Below are 27,736 nucleotides of genomic sequence, written 5' to 3'. Positions count from 1 at the left end.
CGGTACCAGGCGCTGCTGGCGGCGCCGCCGGTGCCGCGAGGGCGGGGTCAGCAGCGGGCGGGGCGCCGGGCACCGAGGCGGCCAACGCCGCCGCCGCCGCCGCGCTCGGGAGAGCTCGGCGCACTCCCTCCGCGGCCGCCGAGCCCAGCGGACGCCCGCCGGGCCGTGCCGCAGCCCTCCGCTCTCCCCCTTATCATGCCCGGGGCCCGGGCCTGGGCAGCCCAAGCAGCCAGGACATCATGCCCGAGGGCGGCGAGGGCGACGGCGGGGAGGTGCCCGCACTCATCCCAGACGGCGAGCAGCTGCGGGAAGAGGTACCGGTTCTTAGTGGTGAAAGGCGGGGGATGGGGGTGGGGGTTGGTGCTGGAGCCGGGGCCGGAGCGGGAAAGGGAGACAAGGGAAGGGGCGAATCCAGGGATGGAGGCTGAGGTGGGAAGTCCCGGAGCCCCTGCGACCAGTGACGTCATTGAGGTGGCCTGCGTCCTGGGAGGGGTCCCGGGGGCTTTGGGAACCGTGTGGGTGTAGGGATGGGGCGGCTGGGAAAGGATGTAAGGGGTGACTCCCGGTCCCCGCGCCCCCTCTTCCAGCCTCTCCATCTTGTGACGTCAGCGACTGGTCCCTGGCGTCCCCATTCCGCAGTGCTGCCCCTCACCCCCAGGGCCCCGGGGTCAGGCCCCTTAGCCTGTCCTGGAAGCTCACAAGGTGCCCGGGTGGAACCTGCAATGCAGCTGCAGTAGCAGGGACTTTGAGGGCGGGGGGAGTAGAGGGGGAAGGGAAAGAGGAAGGGAGGAGGCCTTGGTACCCCTGCTCCCTCTCCCAGCTGTGAGGCCCTAGGGCCCATCCCCCTGGTTGGAACCCCCAGGATGGCCCCTCCTCAGTCCTATCTGGGAATAGGATCTGCAGGGGTGTGGGGCCCAGTGTGGGGTGCTGGGGGAATGAGTGGTGAGAGGGTCTATGCGTGTGCTTGGGTGTATGCTGGTGCATGCCCCCGGCATCTTGGGTGGGACACAGGGATGGGCCCAAGTCAAGTGAGGTCTGAGGGGCCCCTTGGCTTGGGTAAATCGGTCATACGTGAGTGCACACGAGTGTCCTGATGTGGGTGGTCTCCCCGGTAGACACCGCAGGCTGTGGGTGTCAGGTTGCGGTGGGGGTGTGCACTGTGGTAAGGTGAGGGCCTGGCGTGTCCCTGGGCTTCAGGGGATGTGTGATGTGCATGTGCGTGCACGTGTCTGGTGTGCGTGCACGTGTCCGGTGTGCGTGCGTGTGCACCTGCATCCGCACACAATGCTATGGCATGGGACCAGGGCTGTGCCCCGGGCACAGGTGAGGGCTCCGTGTGTCTCAGATGGACAGGCAGCATGCACGGCTGCGGAGGGTGGGTCTGTGACGGGCATGTGGGGTGAAGGTGTGTGAGTGTGTGGGTGTGTGCGTCTGCCTGGCCCTGCAGCTCAGGGTGGTGATGTGCACCTGTGGTGCGTGAGGGTGATGTAGGGGAAGGGCAGGCTACCCTGGGCTGGGATGGGGTTGGTCCCTCTCCTCTTGGGTCTCTCAAGGCCTGGTGGGGCTGGGGTGGGAGAGGTGCCTCCACCTTTGCTATTTCCACCAGACCACCTCTCCCTTATCCCCTTTTTTCTCCTCTTCCCACTGCCTCCTCCCTTCTCTCTCCACGGGCACCTTGGGGATGAGGTGGAAGCAGGCTGGCAGCCCTGCTAGGAAGGGTGGGCCCAACCCTCTGGGCCAGGCAGTAGCCCCTGCTGTCCAGCAGCTATGTCCCACCCCCTCCGTCAGCACAGATGGGGAGTGGAGGCCGGCACTCCATCTGCTTCCCCAAGACTCACACCTCTCTCTTCCCAGCTCTTCCTCTTTCTCACTTCCTTAAAAACCTCTCCCAAGTCTCCCACTGTCCCTAGAGGAACCACGGGTAACAGTGATAATATTTATTCCCATGGCCAGACCCTGTGCTGAGATCCTCACACAGATGATCTCGTTGAATCCTCTCAACAGCCCCAGTTTACAGATGAGGAAACTGAGGTCCAGAGAGGATGAGGGACCTGCCCAAGTCATACTGTAAGTGGTGGAGCCAGCACTGGGTCCTGGGCAGCCAGGCTCCAAAGCCCACGCTCTTTACACTTCCAGGACCCCAGCTACCCTGTCCTCCTACACCATCAGGCCCAGGAATTGAGGCCCAGAGAGGGCAGGGATAGGACCAAGACCACACAGTAAGTTTGACGCAGAGCCAGGACCAGAACTCAGTTTTCTCAGTGGCCGGGGGTTCTTCCTTCTCTTGGCACAGATGGGTCTGTATGGTCCTAGATGCCCTTGATTGGGAAATGACAGGGCACAGTGAGGCACAGACCTGGGGCAGATAGGCCAAGGTTTGAATCCTGCAGTTCCACTATGAGTTCGCTAGAAGGGTGGGGCCTGGAGTGCGTGATTCAATCTCTCGGAGCCTCAGTATCCCATCTGTGGAGTGGGGAGTGTAGTGCCACCTCCTTCACCGGGCTTAAGCAGAGTGGCAGGCACAAGAAAGAGCCGCCCTGACCTCACCTCCCTCTCTGCCTGCCCTGCAGCAGCGGCCGCTGAAACAGTCCCTGGGAAGCTCCCTGTGCCACGAGTCGAACTGGAAGTGCCTGCTCCTCACGCTGCTCATCCACGCCTGTGGTGCCGTGGTGGCCTGGTGTCGGCTGGCCACTGTGCCACGGCTGGTCCTGGGGCCCGAGGCAGCCCTGGCCCGAGGGGCTGGGGCCCCGCCGCCCACCTACCCAGCCAGCCCCTGCTCTGATGGCTATCTATACATCCCACTGGCCTTTGTGTCCCTCCTCTACCTCCTCTACCTGGCTGAGTGCTGGCACTGCCACGTGCGGTCATGCCAGGCGCCGCGCACAGACGCCAATACCGTGCTTGCTCTGATCCACCGGCTGCAGCAGGCGCCACCCTGCGTCTGGTGGAAGGCCACGAGCTACCACTACGTGCGGCGCACCCGCCAGATCACGCGCTACCGGAACGGTGACGCCTACACCACCACGCAAGTCTACCACGAGAGGGCTGACAGTCGCACGGCCCGGGGAGAGTTTGACTACTCGGCACACGGTGTCCGTGATGTCTCCAAGGAGCTCGTGGGCCTGGCTGACCACGCAGCCACGCGGCTGCGCTTCACCAAGTGCTTCAGCTTCGGCAGCGCCGAGGCCGAGGCTTCATACCTCACCCAGAGGGCCCGCTTCTTCAGCGCCAACGAGGGCCTGGACGACTACCTGGAGGCCCGCGAGGGCATGCACCTGAAGGATGTGGACTTCCGAGACTCCCTCATGGTCTTCGCTGACCCGCACAGCCCGCCCTGGTACGCCCGTGCCTGGGTCTTCTGGCTGGTGTCGGCAGCCACGCTGTCCTGGCCCCTGCGCGTGGTGGCGGCCTACGGCACTGCCCACGTGCACTACCAGGTGGAGAAACTTTTCGGCGCCAGCTCACCGCCCGCTGGGGCCGTGCCCAGCGGGCCCCCACTCTCCCGTGTGGCCACAGTGGACTTCACTGAGCTCGAGTGGCACATCTGCTCCAACCGGCAGCTGGTGCCCAGCTACTCGGAGGCCGTGGTCATGGGCGCCAGCTCCGGCGCCTACCTCCGCGGCTGCCAGCGTTGCCGCCGCTCGGTCAGCAGCAATTCGCTGCCGCCTGCCCGGCCCAGTGGGCCCCGTCTGCCTTTCAGCCGCAGCCGCCTCTCGCTGGGGGCTGGGGGCCGGGTCACCCCCGGCGTCTTCCGAAGCCTGAGTGGGGGGCCGCTGGGGCGCCGCAGGGAGGACACAGAGCCCCTGGAGAGCCCCCCGTGCTATGAGGACGCCCTTTACTTCCCGGTGCTCATCGTCCACGGGGACAGCGGCTGCCAGGGGGACGGGCAGGGCGCGCTCTGAGGCCCGCTTGGCCCCCACCCTTCCACCAAGGGCTTCGGTGCCTGCGTCACTGTGGTCCGGGACAGGAGGGAACTCAGACCAGCACACAAGGGGGGTGGGGTGCAGCCCTGAAACAGACTAAAATGCAGCGACTCGGGTCGTTTGGGGGGCGAATGAATACCACAGAAGTTGAGTCCGTGACCCTCCTGGCATGGCTCCGCCCACCACCGCCCGCACCGCCCCCTGCAAAGGCAGAGGATCAGTCTTGGGAGCTCAGGCTGGGCAGGGGAGGAACTTTCCAGAAAGCCGAAATGGAGGAGCCCTGAGGACAGCACAGGGCCTCTGGTGGTCTTCCCTGCTCGGCTGACGCCACGCTGGGAGCCCTCGGGCCGTCCGGAGCACAAACTGGCAGTTTGGGGCCGTGCCAGCTGGGCTGACCTCCATGAAGCTGAAGAGCTGGTTACCCTAGCGCCACGGCCTTGGCCCCACTGCCCACCCAAAATCCCCATCCTCTTCCCCTGATGGCTCCCTGACCTGTCCTCTGGCCTCTGCCTGGGGCCAGCCCCTCGCCAGACCCTGCAGCACAGCCCCCCCACTGGGGGCCTGGCCCATGGAGCACAGCCCCGCCCCGCGCCACCCCCCACTGTTCCCGGGTATAATCCCCCTCGCCCCGCATCCAGCTCCCCCTAAAACACGAGGCTTCTTCTCAGGGCCCACTTCGATCACACATCCCCAGGTCCCCACCCCACCAAAGTCCACATCCGCCTCTGTCAGCCAGGCGCACACCCTGAACTTGGGCCTCATCGCTCCCCTGGATCCCTCTGCTCTTCATTTTCCTGGTGACCCACCGGACCCAGGGCCACAGGGCATCCAAGGGGCCTCAGCCTGACAGCCTCCTGGACGATGCCCTTGCTCTGCCACGGGGGGCCTCTGCCTCCCTGATCAGCAGGACCGGGCCCAGGGGACGCCACTCCTCCCTGAGGGAGGAAAGAGTAGTCCCTTCCCTTCCAACTGGGCTTCCACCCCCTCACAGGGACTGGTGGGGGAGGGAGGAGGCAGCGAAGATGCAAATAAAATAAAAAGATACAAAATGGAAGGTCTTCTCATGTGCCTTCCTGAGTGGAGGGTCCAAGGCCACCCCCACCAGGGCAATGCGCCAGCCGGGGGTCTGGGAGGGGTCGCAGGGTTGGGCTCCAGTATGCCCAGGAGCACCGTAAGCTGAGAGGGAGCCTCCCGCCAGCCTGGGGCCTCTGAGACTCAGGTTTGAGTGGCTCTGAGCCCTCGACTCCCACCAACTGGCATCTGGGTCACTTCTAAGGCCTTGTCCAAGTGGTCCCTCTTCCAGCTCAGTAGGGGTTCCATTCTGCTGCTGGGCGTGTGGAGGACTAAGGGAGGGGTGACAGGGCCCCACAGTGGGGGGAGAGAGCTATGGGCAGTGGCAGGAGTTCAGTTCCCCCGGTGGCTATTGGTGTTAGTGACCCGGGCAGTGTGCACAGAGCAGGTTGGGGGGATGCAAAGCGTAAGACAGCCAACCCCAAGTCAGGACAGGGCTAAGGAAGAGCCTTGCCCATGGGTGGAGCTAGGGAGGCCCCTGGACTTGGCATCTTCACATGTTCACTGTGCAAGGGCACCAGGCTGCGGGGCGCCTGTGGGGGGAATCCAGCCTGTGGGCCACTCCTCCAGCCCCGGCATGGGGCCGCATCCACTGCATAAAGGGCACCCTTTCTAACTCGTTCAAGGGCTCCATAGGGCTAGTGGTGGCCCCAGAAGGGTGCTGAGGATGGGAGGGATTCTCCCTGCACAGACACTGGCACAGAGCACAGGGTCGTCTGGGCGGTGGGAGCCACCTGCACAAAGGCCTTAGGTGCAGGCCCCGGAGCAAGGCGGGATGAGGAGGCAGACGCAAAGAGCCACGGAGTTGGCTGGGGCCTTCGATACCAAAACCCAGAATTTGTCCTTAAGCTGGGGCAAACTGGAGCCATGATGGTTGAGCCGGCAGGTGAGAGGGTCAGGGCTGCATGTTAGCAGCCAGGGGGGCCGTTAGAGACCAGAGCTTTTCCTGTGCACCATCTCCCTGCCTCACCTCCCTCACTTCTTTGAGAGTGAAGTCATTCTTTTTTTGAAGATACTATTTTTTAAAGATTTGTTCATCTTATTTTTAGACAGAGGGGAAGGGAAGGAGAAAGAGAGAAAGGGAAACATCAATGTGTGGTTGCCTCTCACATGCCCCTAACTGGAGACCAGGCCCACAACCCAGGCATGTGCCCTGACTGGGAATTGAACCAGCGACTCTTTGGTTCGCAGGCCGGCATGCAATCCACTGAGCTATACCAGCCAGGGCTGAAATCAATTCTTTTAAAGAAACAGCTTAGATGGAAAACTCTATGGCACAAAGGCATTCAAGAAGGCTGAACGGGCGAGGGGCTGATGTACTGGCTGCACCTCCTCCCCACGGGGACAATTTCCCTCCTCCATTGAGAGCTCTAACACCACAGCTCCAGCCGCTGTCCATCCTCCTCTCCTCCTCAAAAACAGAACCCCAGTTTCACCTCAGGTGGCAGTGAGCCCAGCTAAAAGGCAACATTTCTAGCCATCCTTGCCCATACAGGGTGACTTTGTGACTTAATTTTAAGATGTGAGATATAAGCAGAATGTGTTGCAAGGGATTTCGAAGAATTCTCCTTGAAATACAAACTATATTGGTAACAGCTAAGTCTGTCCTCTTGCCTCATCTTATATTCAGTGTGGAATGCAGGTGTGGTAGTTGGAACTCCAGCAGCCTTCTTGGATCAGGAGGTGACTTTGAGAATGCTAACCAAGTGCTGAAGCTAGCAGAGTATAACAGTGTACCTCAAAACTTAGTGGCTTTAAAAAAATCAATAATCATTATTGTCTGTCCTTGTTTCTGTGGGTCAACAATTCGGACAAAGCAAACAGGGATGGCTCAGCTCTGCTCCAGGACGTCTAGAGCCTCTGCTGAAAGACTGGAGAGCAGGGGTGGAACCATCCTCAGGCTCCTTCACTTGCACACCTGGCGGTTGATGCTGGCTGACAGCTGAGGACCCAACGAGGGCCTCCCCGTGTGGCTTGGACTTCCTCATAACATGGTAGCTAAGTTGCAAGGACAAATGTACCTACAGGATGGAATCTGCATTGCCCTTCATGATCTAGGCTCAGAAGTCACATGCATCACTTCTGCCCCTTTCTATTGGTCAAGGTTATTACAAAGTTCCACCCACTTTCAAGGAAAGGGAACATGAGACCCCGCCTCTTACAATGTCGACATCACACTGTAAGATCAGCATGTAGGATGGGAGATTCACAAGTGGCCACCTTCAAACCTGCCTTAGGTCACTGAGCCAGGTGCCTTTCCTAACTGATCGATATCTGTAGAGTTGTCTGCAAAATGAATGCCAACCTTTTATAATACTGGTTTGAGGGACGGAGGTGGTGGGGTGTCAGATGTGGGTGGCCTACTGAAGGCAGAATGACCAGCTCTGGTCATTTTGGGAGGACCTTTGGCCTGTGGAGATTAAATAGGGCCACACATTCTTTGCAGCTCCTCCCCTCCAGGGGTGGAGCCTATTTCCCCCCTCTTTAAGTCTGGGCTGGCCTTGAGCCTGGCTTTGCCAACAGAATGCGGTGGAAAGGAGGCTGTGCTACTGCTGAGGCTGGGCCTCAAGAGTCTGTGCAGCTCCCGCCTGTGCCTGCGTGGAGCCTGAGAACACTGTGCTGTGAAGATGTCCAGTCTAGCCTCCTGATAGACGACGGGCCGGCCACACAGGAGCACTGAGAGCCCAGCCAAAAGCCAGCATCAGCGTCCAGATGGGGGAGGGAGGCCATTTGGACATGCCAGCCCCAGTGAAGCCGCAGATGGCCGCAGCCACAGGAGCAACACCAGGTGTAACCCATAGACAAACCACCACGTGGATTCTACTCCAAATTACTGACCTACAGAATGTCGAGAATTAACAAATCTTCGTTTTACACTACTAAGTTTTGGAATGATTTGTCACGTCCAGTGCATGATGGAGAGTCACTGGGCCTGCGCCACCAGGTGGGGAAGGGAACCAGAAACCCCAGTGTCTGCTGGAGAGCTCCCATCTCCTGGTCTCCCGATGTCCCTTGTCCACATGTCCATTCTCTAAAGAGCCAGCATCGAGCTCGGATGTTCCATTCTAAACCATTCTCAAGAGGAGAAGAGTGCATCAGGAAGGGGGCAGAGCCTTGCCCCCAAATCTGAGGCCTCCGCCTTCACTTTCGGATGGAAACCTGGCACAACATGGGTGCAACAGAACCCGCAGGCTCCTACCTGCACCCGGCCTGCTCTCCTCTCTCGTTCCCATCTCAGTGACCAGAGCCGCCATCCCCTCGCTGCTTAAGCCAGACACCTGCATGGCAATTCTCTTCTTTAAAAAAAAAAATACTCTGTATTATATAAAATTTCAAACATCGCAAAAGTAGAGATTGGTGTGATGAGACCCTCTGTGCCCAGCACACAGAGCTGGAGCCACTGTCCACCATAACCACTCTTGTGTGTGCGCACGCGCGTGTGTGTGTAGTATTTCTTCCACTATCATTTAGTCCCCTTGCACCCCTCCCCCACACCATGACCATCTTACTCTACCCCACACGGTCCCACTTCTCCCTGCTCCAAATGGTTTATTTTGAAGAATATCTTGGAGTTGTAGCATTTCATCCCAGAACATCTCCTTCACCCCCCATGTGAAATCTACCCCCCAGGATTCTACCTACAACACCCCTCTCTGAACAGCCTCCAGGGCCTCTGTACCTGAAGCCACCACACCGCCTTGCTCGGGGGCCCCCTCCGATGACTACCATCTCGGATTCCAAGAGGCCTTTCCATAGAGTCCCCTCCAGCCCACATGAAATCATCTTAAAATGTTAATCAGATCACATCTCTGCTTCACTCAAAACACACCAGTGTCTCCCACCAAATATCAAATAAAATCCAGATTCCTACCCCAGCCCTTCAGTCCCTGTGGGACCCAGCAGCCATCTGCACACTCACCTTGAACCTGCTCCCCTTTCCTTACAAAGCCCCGGCCACAGGGGCCTTGTGCCTGATCCTAGAACAAGCCAAGCTTCTTCCCACCTCGAGGGTCTTAGCACAAGATGCTCCTCCTCCCAGAGCCCTCTTCCTTTCATGGCCTCGGGGGCTCCTCTCAACACCCAGATCTCAGCTCGTGTGTAAGTGTGACTGTTCTGTTTAAAGCCGTGCCCGCACTGGCCCGGTCACCATTCTATCTTTGTTACGATTTTATGTATTTACTTTTAGCGAGAGGGGATGGGAGGGAGGAAGAGAGGGAGAGAAACATCCCTCCCAGCCAAGACGCCCAGCCAACTGAGCCATACCAGTCAGGGTCTCACCACTGTTCTTGACCTCAGCTTCCCTCCCTTTGCATTGCCTTTTTGCCACTCACCATAAGCTGCACTAATTTTTATTTATGTAGGTATGAATTTATTACTTGTGTTTTCTATTAAAACTAAAGCTACGGGAGGTGAACGGTCACAGGTGCAGAACTTTGAGTTGGACGGAGTCCCAGCTCTGCCACTGTGACCTCAGTTGCCCTGGGCAAGTCACTTACTTATCCTCTCTCAGCCTCCGTCTTATCAGCTGCAAAGTGCGGGATCACAATGGAAGCTAATGACTTCAGAGGGCGTGGTAAGGATTAAATAAGACAATATGCTGCTATGCTTAAACAGGGTCTCCCGAATAGCAAATGCTCAATAAACTTAGCTATAATCCTCATTTGTATTATTATTATTATTACTTATAAATAGGCGCTTCCTATAATACACACACAAGCAGCCAGCACAGTGCCTGACGCACAGCAGATGAGCAGTCAATATGCACTAAGCCAATGATTCCTGAGCTCCTACCAACGCCTCCAACGACCGGAAGTTGCTGGGTCCTAGGATGGAGAGTGAATCCATGGAAGCTGCGAATCCAGGGGCCAGACCAGCCAAAGCAGCTTTGCTCACCAAACCTCACCTGAGGTGGAGTTGTAGGATCCTTGGTGGATGGGCCCGGGAAGGGACGTGTATGCAGAGTCCCCAGCGCAGAGCCAACCACGAAGCCCTCTGTCTCCCCCGCGGATCCAGGCCCGGACCGCTGGACCCTAGAGCTTCCCGGACGTGGCGGGCCCCTGCCTCTTTTGAGAGAGTTTCATCTTCCCCCTAATGTCACGCTGCCATCTATTCTCTGGAACCCATGAATATGGAGTCATCGCTGAGGTGGCTCGTATCTGGAATGGGTAAGGAGAATCCCGCGTCGAGGCAAAAGTTGGACGCATCCCTGAGTCGGGGTAGGCCGCTGCCCCTGCTCTGTGCAGGCCGGAGGCTCCTGGAGGTCGGGGGACAACAGAAGCGAAGAACACCAGGCAGCCGCATTGCGAACTGTGGACCGCATGCCGGAGGCTGTACTGCGTCTGCCCCAAGAAGGAATTTCTGTCTAGAACCTCAGCCGAGACCAAAGCTGGCTAGTTTTCGGTAACCCGTGGTCATACTGCAGAAGTCAGGTGTATTTTTCTACTCTTTTACCGCTACTTTAAAAACTTATAAAATGAGCCCTGGCCAGGTAACTCAGTTGGTTAGAGCATCCCCTAGATATTCCAAGGTTGTGGGTTCGATCCCCAGTTAGGGCGCATGCAAGAATCAACCAATGAATGCATGAATAAATGGAACAATAAAGCATCGTCTCTCTCTCTCTCTCTCCCTCCCTCTCTTCCTCTCTCTCTCTCAAATCAATTTTAAATAAACTTATAAAATGAAATGCCAAAAAACTTTTCTTTCAGTAGAAGAGATTCAATTTATGTGTTATAAAAGCACAATATGGTATAAAAGACTGTAACAATGTGTTGTGAAAGATAATATAAAAACTAGTATTTTAATAAAGATCCAGTCCAAACCTCTAAAAACCCTTATAAAACGAAAATATAATCATTTAAAAATTCAAACAGCACGGACATTTATGAATCTGCAGTTGGGTGCCCCTCTTGCACTGCTTGCTTTGCAAAGCAAGGGCGGGGAGTGCTATGTCTCCCTGGGGAACAGGCAACGCTTGTAGTTCCCCCGACCCCCCCGCCGTGGGCACAACGGAAACTCCCTTCAGCCCAGACCTCTGCTTTGAGCTCTGGGTCCTGGCGTCCATTTGCCTTCTCGAGCAGTCAGTCCACTTGGGTGACCTCCAAACACAGACCCAAAACTGCTCGCATCCTCTATCTCCCCAGGGCAGCTTCTTCTCCCACATCTCTGCCCCCTCAAATGGCACCACCTAGGAGGCAAAACTGGTGGCCATCCTTCCTCTCCTCCATGTCCAGCCAGCTGCTGGGTGCTCTTCAAATACACTCGCCAGCCACCCTTCATCTCCTCCCACCCCAGTCTGCCTCTGCCCAGGTCACCGCCCTCTCCTGCCCGGGCAGGGCCCTGAGTGGTCTTGTCTCACATATTCTCACAGCTCGCTTCTCTGGACAATTTTATATCCTTGACCCCTTGCGGGGTTGCTGACACACAGTAGTTCCTCAATAAATATTGGATACATGAGTGAACAAATTATTATTTTAGTGGGCAGGATGTTCTGTAACAGGGTGCAGCCAAGAGGGGGGGCCCAAATAGGGATTTGTAATGGGGTCCTGAACTCAAGGTGTCCAGGAAATATTAGAAAAATATATATAGGATGTCCTCACCCCCACAAGCCTGAGCTGGGGTGGGGGACACAGGGAGCAGGGCCATTCAGAGCTGTTTTGCATAGCAACAGCTGTGCGTCTAACCTCTGGCATGGTCATTTAACATATCTATAACCTTTAACTGGTTTCATAGATATGTTAGTGCTTTGAGCCAGGGAGATAGGAGTGGCTTCCACCCAAGATGTAACTGGGAAGCAACTCCCCCTGGTTACTGAGCCTGCGTGAGAGCTTGGAGAAGATTGGCTCCATGCCATGGGGCCACACCTGCCCAGAATTACTATGGCAGCCCAGTAAAGCTGGAAGAATCTGGGAATGCTGGCAGGTGTAACTGATTGTGGGAGGAGCCGGAAATGGGGCTTCAGAGGAAGACTGGCGCTGGGATTTAAACCCAGGGGAGGCAGCCATACCGAAGAGAGGATCACGCAGCTTTGGTGGAGTAGGGGGAGAGGACCACGCTGCTTTGGCAGAGTGGGGACCCCCGTGGCGGCAACACAGCTGATGGTGCCGGGAGCCTGAATCACAGACTTCTACTTCTTTTCCTGAGATATGGTACCCCAGACTGGGCACAGGGAGAGGGAAGGACTGTGTGCATCTGTGGGTGTTCTAGAGGACTTTAGTATTTTAATGAAGACATTAAGTCATCACTCTAAGTCTGTATAACTTTTAGATAAATAATTCCTTTCCTTTTCACCAATCTCTGGCATTGAGAGACGTCTTTCCTCTGCGGGCAAGGCAAACCTAGTAGGTGGGGAGGACCCCCAGAGAAGGGGGTCTTTTCAGTAATAGTATATTGTTCACTGCCCCCTTCCGTCTGTTCTGTAACAGTTCCAGTGGCCTCCACTTGACCCTCTCCCCTGTAATAGCCCTTGTTTCCCTGGGACTCTGTGTGTGTTGAAAGCATCCTAAATGACACATCACAGGCAAAAGCCCAGGCAGGTACTCTGAGCAAGTCCTGCAGTGGAGCACCTACTAGGGCAGAAAATAATGCCTACGCTTGTATTATCTGCTTACATTAGTAAGGGAAACTGCCACTTAAAAGTCGCCTGCCCCTTTAAACCCACCCAGTGGGTCTGTAATTGGGAGCCTTCCCTTCCTCTTCAACAGACAAAATTGCAGGCATGGGGCTCAAGAAAAGCCTGGTGTCTAACAGGAAGCTTCCTTTAACGGAGGGCCGCACGCTCTTTGGCAAACTCACAGGGACACTGTGAAATATAACCCTTTGAGAGCAACACAGAGATAACCGACATCTGTCAGACAACCGCAAACTCCTAGCTCGGGGCACTTTACAATGGCCACGTTGGACCGCACTACCTTCCCCTCGATGGTATAATATCTTTGTGAAACTGGGTTTGGGGCTGCTGCCGTGATACAAAGCCAGTACCACAAAGTCAACATGGAACGGTTCTGAGAAGTTGCGCACTGCCCAAGACACACAGCCAGTAATTGTGATTATTTGAGAATAAAACATTTTTGTGTCTATGTATGTGTGTTATTTTTCCAAATGACTAGTGGGGTATTAAAACACAAGTACTTCTTATGTTGTTTGGACCTAACTATTAAATAGAGCTGAAGGTTATTTTGGGAGGCCAAGGGGGCCATGAAAATATCACTGAGACACTTAGGATGTGGTGAACCAAGTGTTTGGGAACCTCTGCCCTAGGGACTTGGAGAGTTTGGGACTCAGTTTCTGCCACTTGAGCTTTCCCATGATTGGCCTTCAGGGCTCCGCACGGCCAGCAAAGTAGACAGCACTTCCTGCAGCAGGTTCCTGCGGCCGCCAGGAAGGCCCTCACTGGCCTCCAGCAGGAAACCTTGACTTTCCCCGTAGAGAGTCCTTTCTGCTTTCTAACAGGTTGTGGCTGTGATGGGTACCTCGTGTGTACATTTTTCAAATGAGGGGACAAACAGTGTGATGAGGGAAACTGCCTAAGGACCCACAGCCCACAAGTAGTGGAACCCGAATCAAAGAAAGGCTGTCCCGTGCAGGGTGTCTGCTCTTAACTGTGGCTAGCTGGCCTCCTGGCGAGAAATCTGAGAAGTCACCAGAACACGGCCAATGTCAGGTTCCCTAAAGCTGCACCTAGTCTGGGCCCCTTGTCCGGATCCCACAAAGTCACAGGCAATGAATACCTCACTTACTAGCATCATCCACCAAACCACCGCTGACTCTCCTTGGGTGGGGAAGGCTTCACACCGCCCCCCCCAGCCCCGATTACAGCGTGATCAGCCTGGGAGTCCACATCTTGCAGACTCACCCCTAAAAGCAAGTTCCCTGGGAGGTGGTGACAAGAAAAATCATCTCTTAAATTAAATTGCAGCAGGCCAGGGAATGGGGGAGAGAGAAACAAAGGAGGTTAATCAGTAACAGCCACTGGCCAAAACCAGAAAGACTGCTCACATTCCTGAATGTATGTTGAAACTTTTTTAAAAAGTATTTTTTAAAATTTATTTTTAGAGAGAGGGGGAGGGAGGGAGAAGGAGAGGGAGAGAAACATCCACTGGTTGCCTCTTGCACACACCCTAACCGGGGACCGGCCCACACTCCCATTGGGACGCTGCTATAGAGGTGAAGATCACAGAATCCACCTGGGTGCCGGCCTCCACTTACTCAGTCAAATAGGGCAGGTGGCTGAAAGCAGGGCACTCAGGCAAGTGTCTTCAGCTTTCTCACCTGTGAATTGTGATAAGAACAGCACTTCCTTCATGGGAGTTGTCATGGATCTTAAATGGGTTAAATAAGACATGTAAAGCCCTTAGAAGAGGGCCAGGTATATAATAACTGTCACAAGCAGTCGCTATTATTTTCATTACTGTTTGGCACCGTACTCCCATTCATAGCAGCCAGGGCCCCAGAGCTGGAATCTCCGCGGGAAAGCCTCGCACTCCCCAGGCCCGAGTTTGTCAGGAGGTGGCTCCACCCAGGGCTTAATGCAGGAGGTGCAGGGCGCCCAATTGGGTGCTAGTACGCAATTGACCTCAGTAGGTGTTAATTCTGCCACCCTCAACCTTAGCTAACCCCCATCTGTGCCCAATAACGTTTGAAAAATTTTTTCTTGAGCTCCTGGAGCCCCAGTCTCGTTTGGGAGTGAGCAGGTAAATTGCAAGTGTAGTGAGTGAGGAGTGCTGATGCAGAGATCTGCCCTGAGATTAGTCTCGCTCCCCAAACTGTGACCCTCAGCTCCCCCATGAGAGCCTCTGGGCTGAAACCCACTCCCTCCCACCAAACACATACCCCTAGGAAAGGTGTCCACACTTCGAAGTTGGGGCAGGGGAGGAGTCCAGCTGAGGGACTGCTTTCGGCCCGGGAAAACAGACTCCCTGGGGAAGGAATAGCAAGAGTCCCACCAGCCTCGGTAAAGACTGGCAGGGGCCATGGCAGTTCACAGAGGAACTTCAGGGCTGGTACAAAACCCCTTTGAGGTCTTCCCAATAAAACGGAGGGCACCTGCAAGCAGATCTGCTGTGCTGGCAGATATTTGAGTAACACAAACATTTAATAAATTAAGCAACTATTTACTGAGCTCTCTGTGCTCTGGGAGAGGGGCCGGAGTGAGATCTCCCGCCGGCTGTAAGCCGCGGTGCGGAAGGCAGGTGGCACCAAAGGCCTGTTCATCCACGCTGTCCGCTGGGCTGTCCACACCGCCTGGGAGCTCTCTCCAGAGAATCCGCAATATAGATGCACAGAGGCTGTGGGTGGGGAAGGAGAGGGGGCGCCTGGGCTGGGTTCAGGGGCATCTTGTTCCGGGACGCGGCATCAGACCCACTAGTGTACCCAGAAGGTGCTGAGAGACTCCGACACTGCCACGCTCGGAGCGGGAGGAGCTCGAGTCCCGGGAAGGTGGGGCCTAAAGGTACGCGGGGCCACACAGAAGCAGGAGGAGGAGCCTGGGAGGAGGGGTTGGGTGACGATCCCTGCGTGGGCGGTCCTTGCGCTTGACGACCCCGAGGAGCGGCGCTCTGATGGGCGGACTTAAGTGACCGTCGGAGTGTTGTTTCGGCATATTCTGTTTTTTTAAATTATGTATTTATTTTTAGAGGGAGGGTAAGGGAGTGAGAGAGGGAAAGAAACATCGGTTGCCTCTCAATCCAGAGACGGCCGCAACTCTCGGGTGTGCCCTGGCGGGGAATCCAATCCGTGACCTTTCAGTTCGCAGGCTGGTGCTGAATCCCCTGAGCCACACTAGCCAGGGCTGGTTTGGGGCATTCTTATTGGGCGGCCGCGGGGACTCTGTGTAGGTGGGCCATTACCTCAGTGTGAAGGGAAAGTGTTAGGCTTACGTGGGCGGGGTTCTTTCCCACGTGAGGTGGACCTGGAGCTCTGCCCCAAGACTTGGGTAGCCTTGGCGAGGGGGCGGGGCTTGTAGTTGGGGGCGGAGCCTACAGAGGCGCCAGAGGGGAACCCGTGAACTGGAGGACAGAACTTGCACCTAAGACAGAGTTAATGTCTCCACGGGATCCCTGCGCTCGCAGACCTAGCCCCCGGCTCTGGGAAGGGGCGGAGCTTTAGTTCTAACATGCGGGGCTGCGTGAGGAGAATAAGTTAAATTCTGAGCCGAGTTCATACCTCCTGGAAGCGAGAACTAATGACTCGGATAGTGTGTGAACAAACCGCGCTGAGGAGGCGGGGCTTATAGCTGGGTGGGTGGCGGTCATTGGTACTGGGGCGGCCTGGGCGGAGCTAAGAGAGAGGCGGGGCAGTAGTTCTGGGAACCTTTGAGCTGGCAGGGGGCGAGGCTTGTGGCTTTGATGGGCGGGGCCTCTGGAGAGCCCCTGAGGGATCCCTCAACAGCAGTGGGTAGGCGTGGCTCATAGCTCCCAGCGACCCGGTTTATAATGCGGGTCGGAGTGTAGGCTGGGGTCGCGCCTAGATGAGGCAGGGCCTGAGAGCCAGTGGGTGGAGCCTGAGACACAGCTCTGGGCCTGGGCGGAGTCCCGGCTCAGCGCAGGCGGAGTCTCTGCCCTGGGAGGCCTGGTGTTTAGGCCCGCACGCAGCTCCTCATCTGGTGCTCATTACAGGATGACAAAGAGCCGGCTCTGGGCCCCCTTCCCCACTCCCATCTCCTCCCTCCGGCAGCAGTGCATTTAACTCCTTCCTGTCCTCAAGGCTCTCTGGGTCCCCGGCTGCAGTGTCTCAAGGCGGAGCTCCAGCCCTTCTCGTCTCGGCAGGCTTTGTCACCCTCCAGGCTGTGCCCCACCTTCTTCTCAGACCCAGGCCTTTGGGCCACCCCGCCAACCCCTCGCATGCAGCAAACCTCTTCGGCGGCGTCTCCGAGGTTAAAAACTTGGGCAGAATCTGGTGGGAACGTCTGGTTTGAGTTAGGGAAACGTGAGGAGGGGCGGGGGTGGTGCGTATCTTTCCCGTCCCCCGCCGCGCCTCCCCGCCGGCCCCATCGCCCTCAGGTTGGTCCCCAGTCCGGGCATCTAGTCTCCTAGTGCGTTGGGGCTCAGCCCAGCCCCGCCTTCCAGCCCAGGCTCAGTCCCTGGGGCCAGACGGTGGCATAGGGTACCTGGTAGGGAAAAGGACTCTGGGACACCCCTCTTCGCCTGCCCGGGTGGTCGTGGTGGTTCTGCTCCGTCTTAATTAGAGGCTGCAACTGAAAAATTACAGAGGCAGTGGGAACCCGTGCCTCCCCAGACCAGGTTCCCCGTCTCTCCCTGTCCCCAAGGCTGGAGTTTGCCGGGTTTTCCCAGGTTCTGATGTTTGACCATTCCCTCCTCCAATTTATGGGTCACTTTAACCTTGAGCAGCCTGAAACTTCACTCAAGCTGGGGTCTCCTGGGTTCTCTCTGACCCCATATCACCCACACAGAGAAGGGCAAAGTGTGGCCCAATATGGGAAGGTGTTGCCCAGGGAGCTGGATGTGGGTTCTCTTTTGGGTTGATTAGTGCTCTCCCCAGCCTAGCCTGCTAGGTTCTACCTCCCACCTCCTCCCTAGAGCAGGGAGGAGGAGTGCCTCCAGACTACCTCCAGAGGGGCGGCAGCACTCCCGAGTGACCCTGAGCCCCAATCAGCAACTTCTGGACCCCCTGAGAGGATGGGAAGGGAAGTACCAGAAGAAGTTGGGAGAAGCTCACCCAGAGACCCTCTTCACTCCCAGGATCATCAGGCTCAGGGCTTACCTTTGACCCCTGAACCCCAGTTTGGCTCAAGTTTAGCAGAAGCCCTCATTCCAGAACCCTCCCCCAGATTCAGCACTACCTTCTTGGAGTTTTGATCTAAAGAACAAATATCGAATTTTCTCCATCCAAAACCTCCCACTCCTGGGCTTTCTGTTTAACCTTGGGCAAAGCCCTGCCCTCTCTGGGCTCCTATTTCCCTGAGGGGAATAGGTATGGTTTAAGGGAAGCATACCTTCCCTTAAGGGGTCTTACCTTATTTCCTTGGGGGTTCAGACAAGCTGAAGAAAGTTCCCCTCCTTTTCTTGGAATCCTCCCAGACCCTCCCCTCAGGCACCAATGGGGGTCAGAAGCTTTGGTTGAGGTTGGTACTCCATTTATTGGAGAAGAGCCCAGCACCCACCCCCTCAGGTCCTGGGGGCCTCAGCATCTCCTCTGTCATAAGTGCCAAGCCAAGGAGCAGAGTTTCCATGAGTCAAGTCTACTGGTTGACTGAGAGAGGAGCCTGGCTGGGCCCGAGGGAGCAGGAAGCCCTCTGTCCATCTGGGCAGCCTGCATGGGTCACTGGTGCAGCCTGGGCCATGTGTCCAGTGCATGCCCCTTCCCCTCGCCCCATGGAGTGGCGTGCTGTGCCCCATCACACGCTGGTTCTGCAGGTCTGCACCCCTGTGAGGCTGCCCCGGTGGGGCATGGGTTCTGTTGGGCCCTTGTTCCCAGCGTGGGTGACCCAGCGATAGCAGTCTGTAATGCGCTTGTTGGGTGCATGGGGGCCACAGCGGGTGCAGTACACAATGCCCAATGCGAGTAGGACCACCAAGAAGACACATGTAGGCACTAGAAGTGCCACCAGCAGCCACCGGTCATCCCTCCGGCTTCGGCCTGCAGGACTGGCCTCCCCCAGGGCTGTGGGGGCTGCTGAGGGCAGCCATGGGGTCAGCTTGGAATCAGAGGCATCTTCTCTTGGGACCTCTGAGGCTTTAGAATTGGTGTGTGTAGGGCTGGTGGGAGCAGTCTGGTTAGTGGGGCTCTGAGGGGGCAGGGACGTGTGGAGGACTGGGGGCTGGGTGGCAGCAGGCACAGGGACTTGATGAGCAATGGGCAGAGGAGACCTGGATGTAGTGGTCAGAGATGGCTGGACAGGTGAGGTTATGGGAAGGTGAGTGGCCTGGGATTTGAGGACTGGGACATCAGGGGTCCCCAGGGGGGTATGGGTACTGGAGGTGGTGACCAGAAGGGCATGGTTAGCTGGGATTCGGGGCACATGAGCAGTGTTCTGAGTTTCAGCCACTTGGGTGTCTAGAAACGTGGGGGACGGGTGGGCAGTGGACAGGTCAGGGTACTTGGCTGAGATAACGGGGGCCAGGGGGCCAGGGGGCCGCGCCGGGTGAGTGGCAGAGACCGTGGGAGGCCAGTGCACAGAAGGCAGATCTGGATCACTGGCTGAGCTCGTGGGGAGCTGGTGGGCAGGGGGCAGAGCTGGGTACATGGCAGGGATCCCGGTGGGCTGAGGGGCAGGGGCCAAGGGCGGGTGTATGGCAGAAATGATGGGGGGTTGGTGGACAGAAGGCAGTGTGGGACGTGTGGCAGAGACCACCACGGGCCGGGTGGCAGAGAGCACTGAGGAGTGATAGGGGGCTCTGGGGGCACTGAGCGGGGGCGGCCAGGTAGGGTCCAGGTAGGGCATCTGTGGCTCTCCGTCCTCTGGGAAGCTAGGTCTATAGGCCAGGCCAAAGTCAGGTGGATATGTGGGGTCCATCCATGGGATCCCAGGCAGCTCTGTCCAGCCACCACCGAAGCGCTCCCAGGGCTCACCTTTGTCCTCTTTATCCTGTCCCTCAGCCAGCAGCTCGTCCTCAAGGCCCTGGGGAGCCCGAGCACCGACGTCTCTCACAGGGCTGCAGCTGATGCCGTCGGCTTCCAGCTCGTGGCCCTCCCTGCAGTAGCACTCAAAACCGCCGACGTAGTTGACGCACATCTGCTGGCACACGGGGATGTCCTGGCACTCGTCCGTGTCCACACAGCGGTGGGGCTCATCGTCGGCCGGCCGGAAGCCCAGGTGACAGTGGCAGATATAGCCCTGTGGCCCACCAGGCTCACACTGCTGCTCACATAGGGCATGCGCACAGGGGTCTTCGCAGCTGTGCCCGTCTGCTGCCAGCTGGAAGCCTTCGGTGCAGCGACAGGACACACGACCATCCACCTCCTCCACACACTCGTGTTCGCAGCCCCCGTTATCTGGGTCGCAGCCGGTACCGGGGCACAAGGGCCCAGCCCGGGACCAGCGCACACCACCCTCAGGCTGCTTCACGCACAGCAGAGAGGCTTCTCTGCCAGCCTGGCACGGCACTGCGGCCACAGAACCGAAGGGCAGCCACTCAAACTCGGTGGAGACCAGGTGAAAGGGCGTGGTGTACACAGCTGGGCCCTCCTGGCCAGCCTCCTCTGGCAACGCTGGGCAAGAGCCCTCAAAGCCAAACTGACACAGGTAGCCATCGACAGCCAGCGTGCACGAGCCCTCGAGCCAGCGATGCTCGCCATCTGCCTCAAGGGCTGCACAGCGCTGGGCCGGGCATGGCCCACCCATGGCGGGCTGGGCCCAGTTGGTGAAGGCTGTGTCCTGGTCCCCGGTGGTCCATGTGAAGCCGCGCAATGGGCGCTGTGGCTGGCATTGCCGGGCCTGCCGCTGCAGCCCGATCCACAGCAGCTGGCCGGTTGGGCCGGCACCCACTAGGCTGTCCACGCGCTGGGCCTCCTCAGGAGTTCGTGGAGTGGCCAGGTCGCCCCCCAGCTCTCGGCAGGCCCTCCAGGCTTCCAGGAAGGTGCAGCGCCGTGGGAAGAGTGCATAGCAGCTGTCTCGGCCGCAGGCGGCGCGGGGCTCCGGGGCCCAGGGGGCCTGGCCCAGCGTGGGCACCGTGGCCGCCCAGGCCAGCAGCAGGCGCAGCAGCATTGCGACGCCCCCCGACTGGCCCGGGCTGGGTCTGCAGCCGCTCTTGACAGGGGGAGGGACTGCAGCCTCTGGTGGGCGGGCTGGTGGGCGGGCCCCGGCCTGACACGGCCTTGTAAGGAGTGGGCTGGGGCTGCCGCCAGCTCCCTGCTGCTGCTCCCCTGGGGCTGCCAAAGCAGGAAGCAGTTGGGCGGGCGGCAGGGGTAGGGGGTGGTCGGGGGTGCGGGTAGAGGAGGGAGGAAGCACACCTCCTGGCTGGGAGTCACCAGCAGGAGGACCTGCCTCCCAGAAGAGGCTGGATGACCTTCAGAACACTCCAGCGCAGTCTCGAGCTCTTAGCAGTAGGGTGAGGTCACTTCCCAGAGACTGACAGTGACCCTAATCTGGACACACCAGTTTCATCACACCTGGGAACTGTCTCACTGCCCAACAGCTTCCCATATATGTGGAAACATGCTCTGACTCATGCCCTTCACGTCACACACGTGTATATGGTCCTCTCCCCACAGGAGTGCTCTCTCCGCAGACCCTCTGGCCCAGATTTGCACATGCTCTGGCGTGCTAAGCCCATCCCCGCACTACAGACCCCTGTGGGCCTGCAGCCCGCCTCCCCCCCCACCTGCCCCCGTTCATGTGCTCCGGCGTGCTGCCTGCTAGGTGCACAGGCAGAGTGTGGCGTTCTACAGGCCCTGCACGTGAAGCCCCGACAGCCTTGTGCGGGCCCTGAACAAACGGAGCCACCTCGACCACAGCAGGCACGGGCGTCCTCACTTACACACCGAGCTCCTGCCTCAGCCTCCCCCAACTCCAAGCCTCCTGGCTCCAGCCCGACTGAGGGGGTGTGGGGAAAGAGGAGGGGCAGGGGGCTGCTCTCTCCTCACCTCTGCTCAGCCTGGGGCCCTGGGAACCCGGGCTTAGAGGGGGAGGAGGCGCCCCCAAACAGGAAATGCTTCTCTGGGCTCCTGCTGCAGGAGGGCAGAGTGCAGCGGGGCAGGGGCCGGGCAGGGGATGGGCTGCACTCAGGGTGAGCAGGGAACTGGTAAGAGGCCATGTATGGGCATGGAGTACACAATGGTACGTGTGTGTGACACAGGCATCACGTGTGTGGAGCCCTCCCTGCCCTCAGGGCCTGCTGTGTACGCCTGGCCTGGGTCTTCTTCCTGCCCCACTTGGAGGCCTCTGGGGGCATGTGCATTGAGCCCATGGGCCAGCACAGTCCCCAGGGAGCTGGTTGCCAGATTAACCCATGCCCACCCCCCACTGCACGCTGGGGCAGAAGTTTGAGCTGGGAGTGGGGACATGAAGGAGAGGTTCTGCTCTGGTCCAGCTTTCCGCTCTGCCACTGATTTGCTGTGTGCCTGTAGGGAAGTCACTGACCCCCTTCGGGTCTCCATTTTTATCTGCAAAATGGAGATAATGTGTCAGGGCCTTCCTGCGCAGCAGGGCTAGTGCATCACAGCACCGGGTGTTTGCTAATGTGCTTTGTCAGCTGCAAAGCATGAGGCGAGTGTTCCTTAGTCTTCTGAGCAAATCTGGGTGGGGGCGGAGTCCAGGACTGCTGTGCCAACCACCTTACCGTGCCAGGGCTGGCCTTGCACCCCAGCCAGGCCCCTTGAGAACCAGGGCTTTCGAAGTGTTTGCTACATGCCCGGAAGGTGGTTTGGTCAAGATCTGCAACCACGAAGCACACAGAACATCTACCCCGGTCCCGAGAGAAGAAAGTCAGGATGGGCAGGCCCGCCTTCCGCTGGCACAGGCCCAAAGCCTTGAGATCATCCTTGACTCCTGTTTCTCCCACACCCCATGTCCCATCTCAGCAGATCCCGTTGGCTTCACCTTCAAAACAAATCCAGAATTGGACTGGTCCTCACCACCTTCTTTACCACCCACCTCTGGCCCCTGCCCCTGTCATCTTCCTCTAGACTGTGGCAGCCACCTCTCCTCTGGTCTCTCTTTTGCCCTCTGCATCCTGTCGGACAGGTCCTTGTGAAACCAGAGTCAGGTCCAGTCAGATCCAGCGACTCCCTTCTCAGGACCCTCAGGGTCCCCACCTCACCCAGAGGAAAGGCCAAAGTCCTCATCACATCCTCCAGGTGATTGACCCCCAAACTTCTCAGCCCCATCCTTCCCCCTCGCCCCCTCTTCTCCAGCTGCTCTGGCCTCCTGGCTGTTCCTGAAACTCACCGGGTTCATTTCTACCTGAGCGCCTTTGCCTGGGCTGTTAGGGACTTTCTCGCTGCAGGATCTGGACGCTCTGCCTCTTCACTCCCTCCAGTCTCAGCTCAAGCGTCAGAGTCCCTGACTGCCCCACCTCCCCTCCCCCACCGCTGGGCTCCCTGGCCCCTAGTCTTGTTCCATTTTTCTCCTTTGCATTTGCCACTATCTAAAATGGTAAATATTTGCTTGTTGGCCTATATCCCTCAATAGCCAGGGCTGCTCGACCTCGGCACTCACTATTGCTATTCAGGGTTGAGTAATTATTCCTTCTATGTGCTTTGTAGGATGTTTAGCATCATCCATGACTTCTACCTAGATGCCCGTAGCATCCCTCCACTGGGACAATCAGAAATGTCTCTAGACGTTGTCAACTGTCATGTCTCCTGGGGATGACATTGCCCCTGTAGAGAACTCCAGCTCTAGGTGACTGTGAGCTCCCTGAGGGCAGGGTCACCGTCTTGTTCCCGGTTGTGTCCTGTGAGCCTGTCAAACTCTTGGTGTGTTGATGCTGGTAATAGGAGTTTGTCAAATGAATGAATGAATGAATGAATGAAACTCAGCTAAGTGAGGAACCTGGCTCAGGGCAGCACATGGGCAAAGCTGGGATTCTGCCTGGAGCCAAAGCCACTTGCTCCCCACACTCGCCCAGCACTCCCCACACTCGCCCAGCCTTCCCCAGAAGTCAGACCATGCTGGAACTGGAAATCAGCAAGCCTTCTGTGGATGGGGAAACTGCGGCCCAGGGAATCTCAGAGTGAGCTGACGGTGGGGCTGAGACTCAGGCCTCCTGACTCTTATTCTAGTTCTCTTGTTGCTGCAGCGCCCCAAGGAGTCACATTTGAGCGCAGTTGGCAAACTGGGTGTGACAGCAAGGAATGAGGATGGGAAGAAGGCATGACAGGAAGGAGGCACAGCCTAGACAAAGGGACTGAGGTGGAAGAGCTCAAGGTGTGTTTGGAGAACACTAGGTCTCCACTGGGCTGGAGTGAGGGACATCTAGAGGGCCAGAGAGGAGTGAGGTGGCTAAAAGGCTGGCCTCTGCTGTGGGGGACAAGGGGAAGAGGAAAGGGGAGATCCCTGTGGCTGGTGTGGTGGGTGGAGAGGGGACCGGAGGCCAAGGACCAGTTAGGAGGTTGTTGCAATAATCTGGGAGAAGGGAGGGAGCTGGCTGGAGAGCTGGGCAGCAGGGCGGGCCAGGCCGGGGGAGGCAGCCTCTGGAGGCTCCTTAGGGGCTGGCCAGAGCCTGGTCCAAGGGTGTGGTGGGCCCAGTCATGATTCGGGCAATGGCCAGAGCTGGGGCGTCTGAGGGGAGGCTGCACGCCGTCTGGCTAGTGGGTGGGTCAGATCAGAGGTCAGGATTCCAGCCTCCGTCGGTCGCTCGGGTGAGGGGTTGGGGGGCAGGCAAGGGAAGCAGGAGTAGGAGGGTCAAAGGCCAAATTCCAGATGGTCTGGCTGGGCCTACTTGCAAGTGGAGGGAAGCTTGAGCCAAGAGATGGGAGCAGTGGTGAGGAGAAGTAGGGTACACCTAACCCCAACAAGACTAAGGGTTTGGGAAATAGAGAATGAGACTTGGAGACATATCTGGGTACCCAGTGTGGGTTGGTGCCTGGCACTCTCTTGCCCCATCCAGGTTGGGAGAGATGAGGTTGAGGCAGCCCAGGAACTTCTTGCCCTAGTCAGGATGGAGGGTGGGGCACAGCGTCAGGGATCTTGTGGGGAGAGGGTAGACAGGGGCTAGTCGTGGCCTTACTCTTCCTGTTGGCCCTGTTCAGCTGGACTCATTTTGGTTCTCCCATTGCACACAGAAGATACTAATTGATGCAATAAATGCTTGGAGGATGGGCTGGTGGATATATGGATGGATGGAAAGGGGGTTAAGTAAGAGAACAGTGGATGGATGGATGGGTGGATGGATGGATGGATGGACAGATGGAGGGATGGAAGGGTAGGAAGGCAAGAGTAGGAATGAGCAATGGATGAATGGGTGGTAGAGAGATGGACCGATGGATGGATGTAGGGATGAGAAAGTGGGTGGACGGATGGCTGCTAAGTGGATGGGTGTGTGGATGGAAGATGTTTAGATGCAGGGTTGGATGCAGGGATTCAGGCAGAAGTGCTAATTCATAACTAGCCGCCACCTCAGTGGACGGCAATCTCAGAATGTAACTCTGTGGATCTGTAGGAGTGAAGCCCAGGTGGGTGGGACAGCTCGGCCACCAGGGCAGGGACCATATGTGATGCTGACCACACAGTCTGATTTCTCTGTTGGGGCCTGTGGCCAATGTGTCTCCCAGGCTGGGGTGGGGACAGCTCAGGATGCCAGGCTCAGCTCACATAGAGGTCAACGGGCTGGGGTTCCCTGCTCCAGTCTTGGCCCTCAGAGGGAGAGCTCACCTCAGGGGGTCATGGAAACAGAAGCCCCCTTCCCCAGAAGGAGCCTTGTCTTCCAGCTACTGGGACAAGCCAGACGGTGGTTTTGGATGCAGTGTGTGGGCCCGTGGGGGTGGTGGTGAAGGCAGCCTGCAGAGGGGCTGGCCTGAACAGGGCCCAGTGGAACAACCGGGATGGGGGGGGTCGAATGTGATTAGGGGGCGCCCCCTGGGCAGTCGTCCTGGAGAGCTTTGGCTCGCCAGGCTGCTGAGCCGGCACATTGCTTTGTGTACAAATCACCTCCTTTCTTCCTTTTTCTTTTGTCCCCATCCCCCCACCTCCCTCCATTTCTAAATTTTTCCCAAACCGCCCTAGCCTCGGGCTGTCAGGAGGAAAGGCCTACAGGCGGGGTAGGTGGGAGGCCCCTGTTGGGTGGGAGCCGCAGGAGAGGAGGTAGGAGTGGTCCCAGGGTGGGAGTGGGGAGGGATGGGAGTCTGGGAGGGGAGCAATTTTGGCCTCCTCCCCCTTCCCACATGGTGGGGCCACACCCTGTGTGCTTCTGGAAGGGAGAGCCCTGTGGGAAGGTAGGGGTTCAAGGACTCCACAGGGTCGGAGAGACAGGCTTCGGGAAGGTGAGGCCCAGGAAGGAAAGGTGTCCCGGCTTGGCCCCTGAGATAAAGGGTTCTGACAGCTGGAGGGGCTGGGGGTGTCTTTGCCACAAACGGAGACTGTGTGTGTTTGTGGGTGTACGTGGTGTTCGTGCATGACCTTGTGCGTGTGTGCGTGCTTGCACAGGCCCAGTGTTGCTGGCATGCACAGCTGGGTGATGTGTGTGTGTGTCCCCGCGGGCCCACACCTGTGCCCGCAGCTGTGAGGGGAGAAGCATACAGCCGCTCCCAGATAACCCAACCTGGGCCCAGCTGGGGCCCCAGTCCTTCTCCTGGCAGATGCCTGACTTGAACATCTGGCCACATCTGTCCATAAGGAGGGAGTCCTGAAGGCCTCATCAGAGGTAGACGGGCCCAGCCCTCCCCTTCAGCCCAGAGAGGGACAAGGCTTGCACCAGGTCACATGGCAGATGGCAGCAGAGGAGGGACTGTCCCTGCATCTGGGGGCCCTAGGCCAGCACAGATGCTCTCCTGGTCCTCACTGTTCCTGTCCTCCCTCTGGTCCTTTGGCTATGAGGCTGCCCCTGACCTGGCCTTACTGTGCGCTCCAGGGAAGACCCTGTGGGCCTTTCTTGGGACACAGCATCCTCCTCTGTGCCAGGGGTATCTATGGGAGTGGCCTCTGTTGTCCCTGTGGTGTCTGGCAGAGGCCTGTGACTTTGGGTGACCAACTCATCCCAGTTTGCTGAGGACTTTCCTGGTCTCAGCCCTGAAGTCCCCTGTCCTGGGAAGCCTTTTGCCAGGGATGTTTCTCTTTCTTCCACGTCCTTCTAACTGTTACCCCGGTCTCAGCCCATACCTCTGGAACTCTCCCCTTCTCTTCCTGTCCAGCGCCCTCTTCTTCCTGCCCCCTCACTGTCCCCAGGGACTTGGAATGCAGAGCCTCTTCCTGTCCCTCTCCCTTCCCTTTCTGTGTCAGGCGCCTCTATCTCCTGTCTCTGGGTCTCTACTCCTGTTCCCAGAATTGTCACCTTGCTGGTTTCTGAAGTCTGTCTCTGTTCTCTGCCCACTTCCGTGTCTCCCCTCTCCATCTCTGGTGTCTTGCCCACTCTGTCTCCCCAATCGTATCCCAGGGTCTCTGGCTCACCATTTCCCTGGGTGGTCCGGGCCTCCCTCCTCTCCCCCTGCACGCACACCCGGGGATGGCTGGGGTGGGAGCCAGGTCTGGGGGCTGTGGCCGGCAGGGAAGAGAACCCAAGCAGACATGATATTTATGTTAGGACTTCAAAGTGGAGCAAAGCCCAAGGCAGGGATGGTGGGGGCTGGCGGGGGTGGGAGGCCGTGGGAGGGCGGCAGGCAAAAGCCAGACTAAGGTCAGCTGTGGCCCCTCCCTGGGGAAGGTCTCCTTGGTGATACATACCTCCCACATGGGACACTGAAATTCAGAGTACGGACAGAATGGGCTATTTTGGTGCAGAGTTCCAAGAAAGGGACTTCCTGCGCTCTGGCTCTGCCTCCATCCCCACCCTTTCTTCCTGTCACCCTGGAGGAGCAGCTGGGTCCTCTGAACCTCAGCTTGGCCTGGGAGGCAGGGGGCTCAGCGGGTGCAGGAGCAGCAGGCTCCACTTCTACAGGAGGCCCCCATGGTGTCCGCTGCCCTGCCTTCTCAGCTCTCTGGCAGAAGCCTCTCCTGGCAGGGAGGTGAGGGGCTGTAACCCCGGTGGCTGACTGGGCCAGGCGGGGCCAGCCCCTCAGGGTCTCTGAGGTCCACTCAGACTGAGAGCCCAAAGGGCCAAGATGGCTGTGAAGGTCACCCCACCCTTGGCCTAACCCTTGCTAAAGACACCCAGCAGCTGGGACTGGGGTCAGGGGCCTAGGCCTGGGTGGGA

General features: G+C 58.0%; 2 protein-coding genes across 2 annotated transcripts; one reads left to right on the top strand and one right to left on the bottom strand.

Moving 5' to 3' along the window:
- Window positions 1-66: 66 nt before the first annotated feature.
- Window positions 67-4,969, top strand: TMEM151A (transmembrane protein 151A). The gene is made up of 2 exons (XM_024574438.4): window positions 67-314; window positions 2,571-4,969. The coding sequence occupies exons 1-2, from the start codon at window positions 240-242 to the stop codon at window positions 3,900-3,902; spliced, it is 1,407 nt and encodes a 468-aa protein (XP_024430206.3). The 5' UTR covers window positions 67-239; the 3' UTR covers window positions 3,903-4,969.
- A 13,111-nt stretch (window positions 4,970-18,080) lies between these two features.
- On the bottom strand, window positions 18,081-20,955 carry CD248 (CD248 molecule). The gene has a single exon (XM_024574512.3). The coding sequence runs from the start codon at window positions 20,653-20,655 to the stop codon at window positions 18,346-18,348; it is 2,310 nt and encodes a 769-aa protein (XP_024430280.2). The 5' UTR covers window positions 20,656-20,955; the 3' UTR covers window positions 18,081-18,345.
- Between the last annotated feature and the right edge of the window lie 6,781 nt (window positions 20,956-27,736).

Source organism: Desmodus rotundus, chromosome 5, assembly GCF_022682495.2.
Source record: "Desmodus rotundus isolate HL8 chromosome 5, HLdesRot8A.1, whole genome shotgun sequence".
NCBI lineage: Eukaryota > Metazoa > Chordata > Mammalia > Chiroptera > Phyllostomidae > Desmodus > Desmodus rotundus.
The sequence above is the reverse complement of the archived record's forward strand: the minus strand, read 5'-3'. Positions and strand labels throughout refer to the sequence as shown.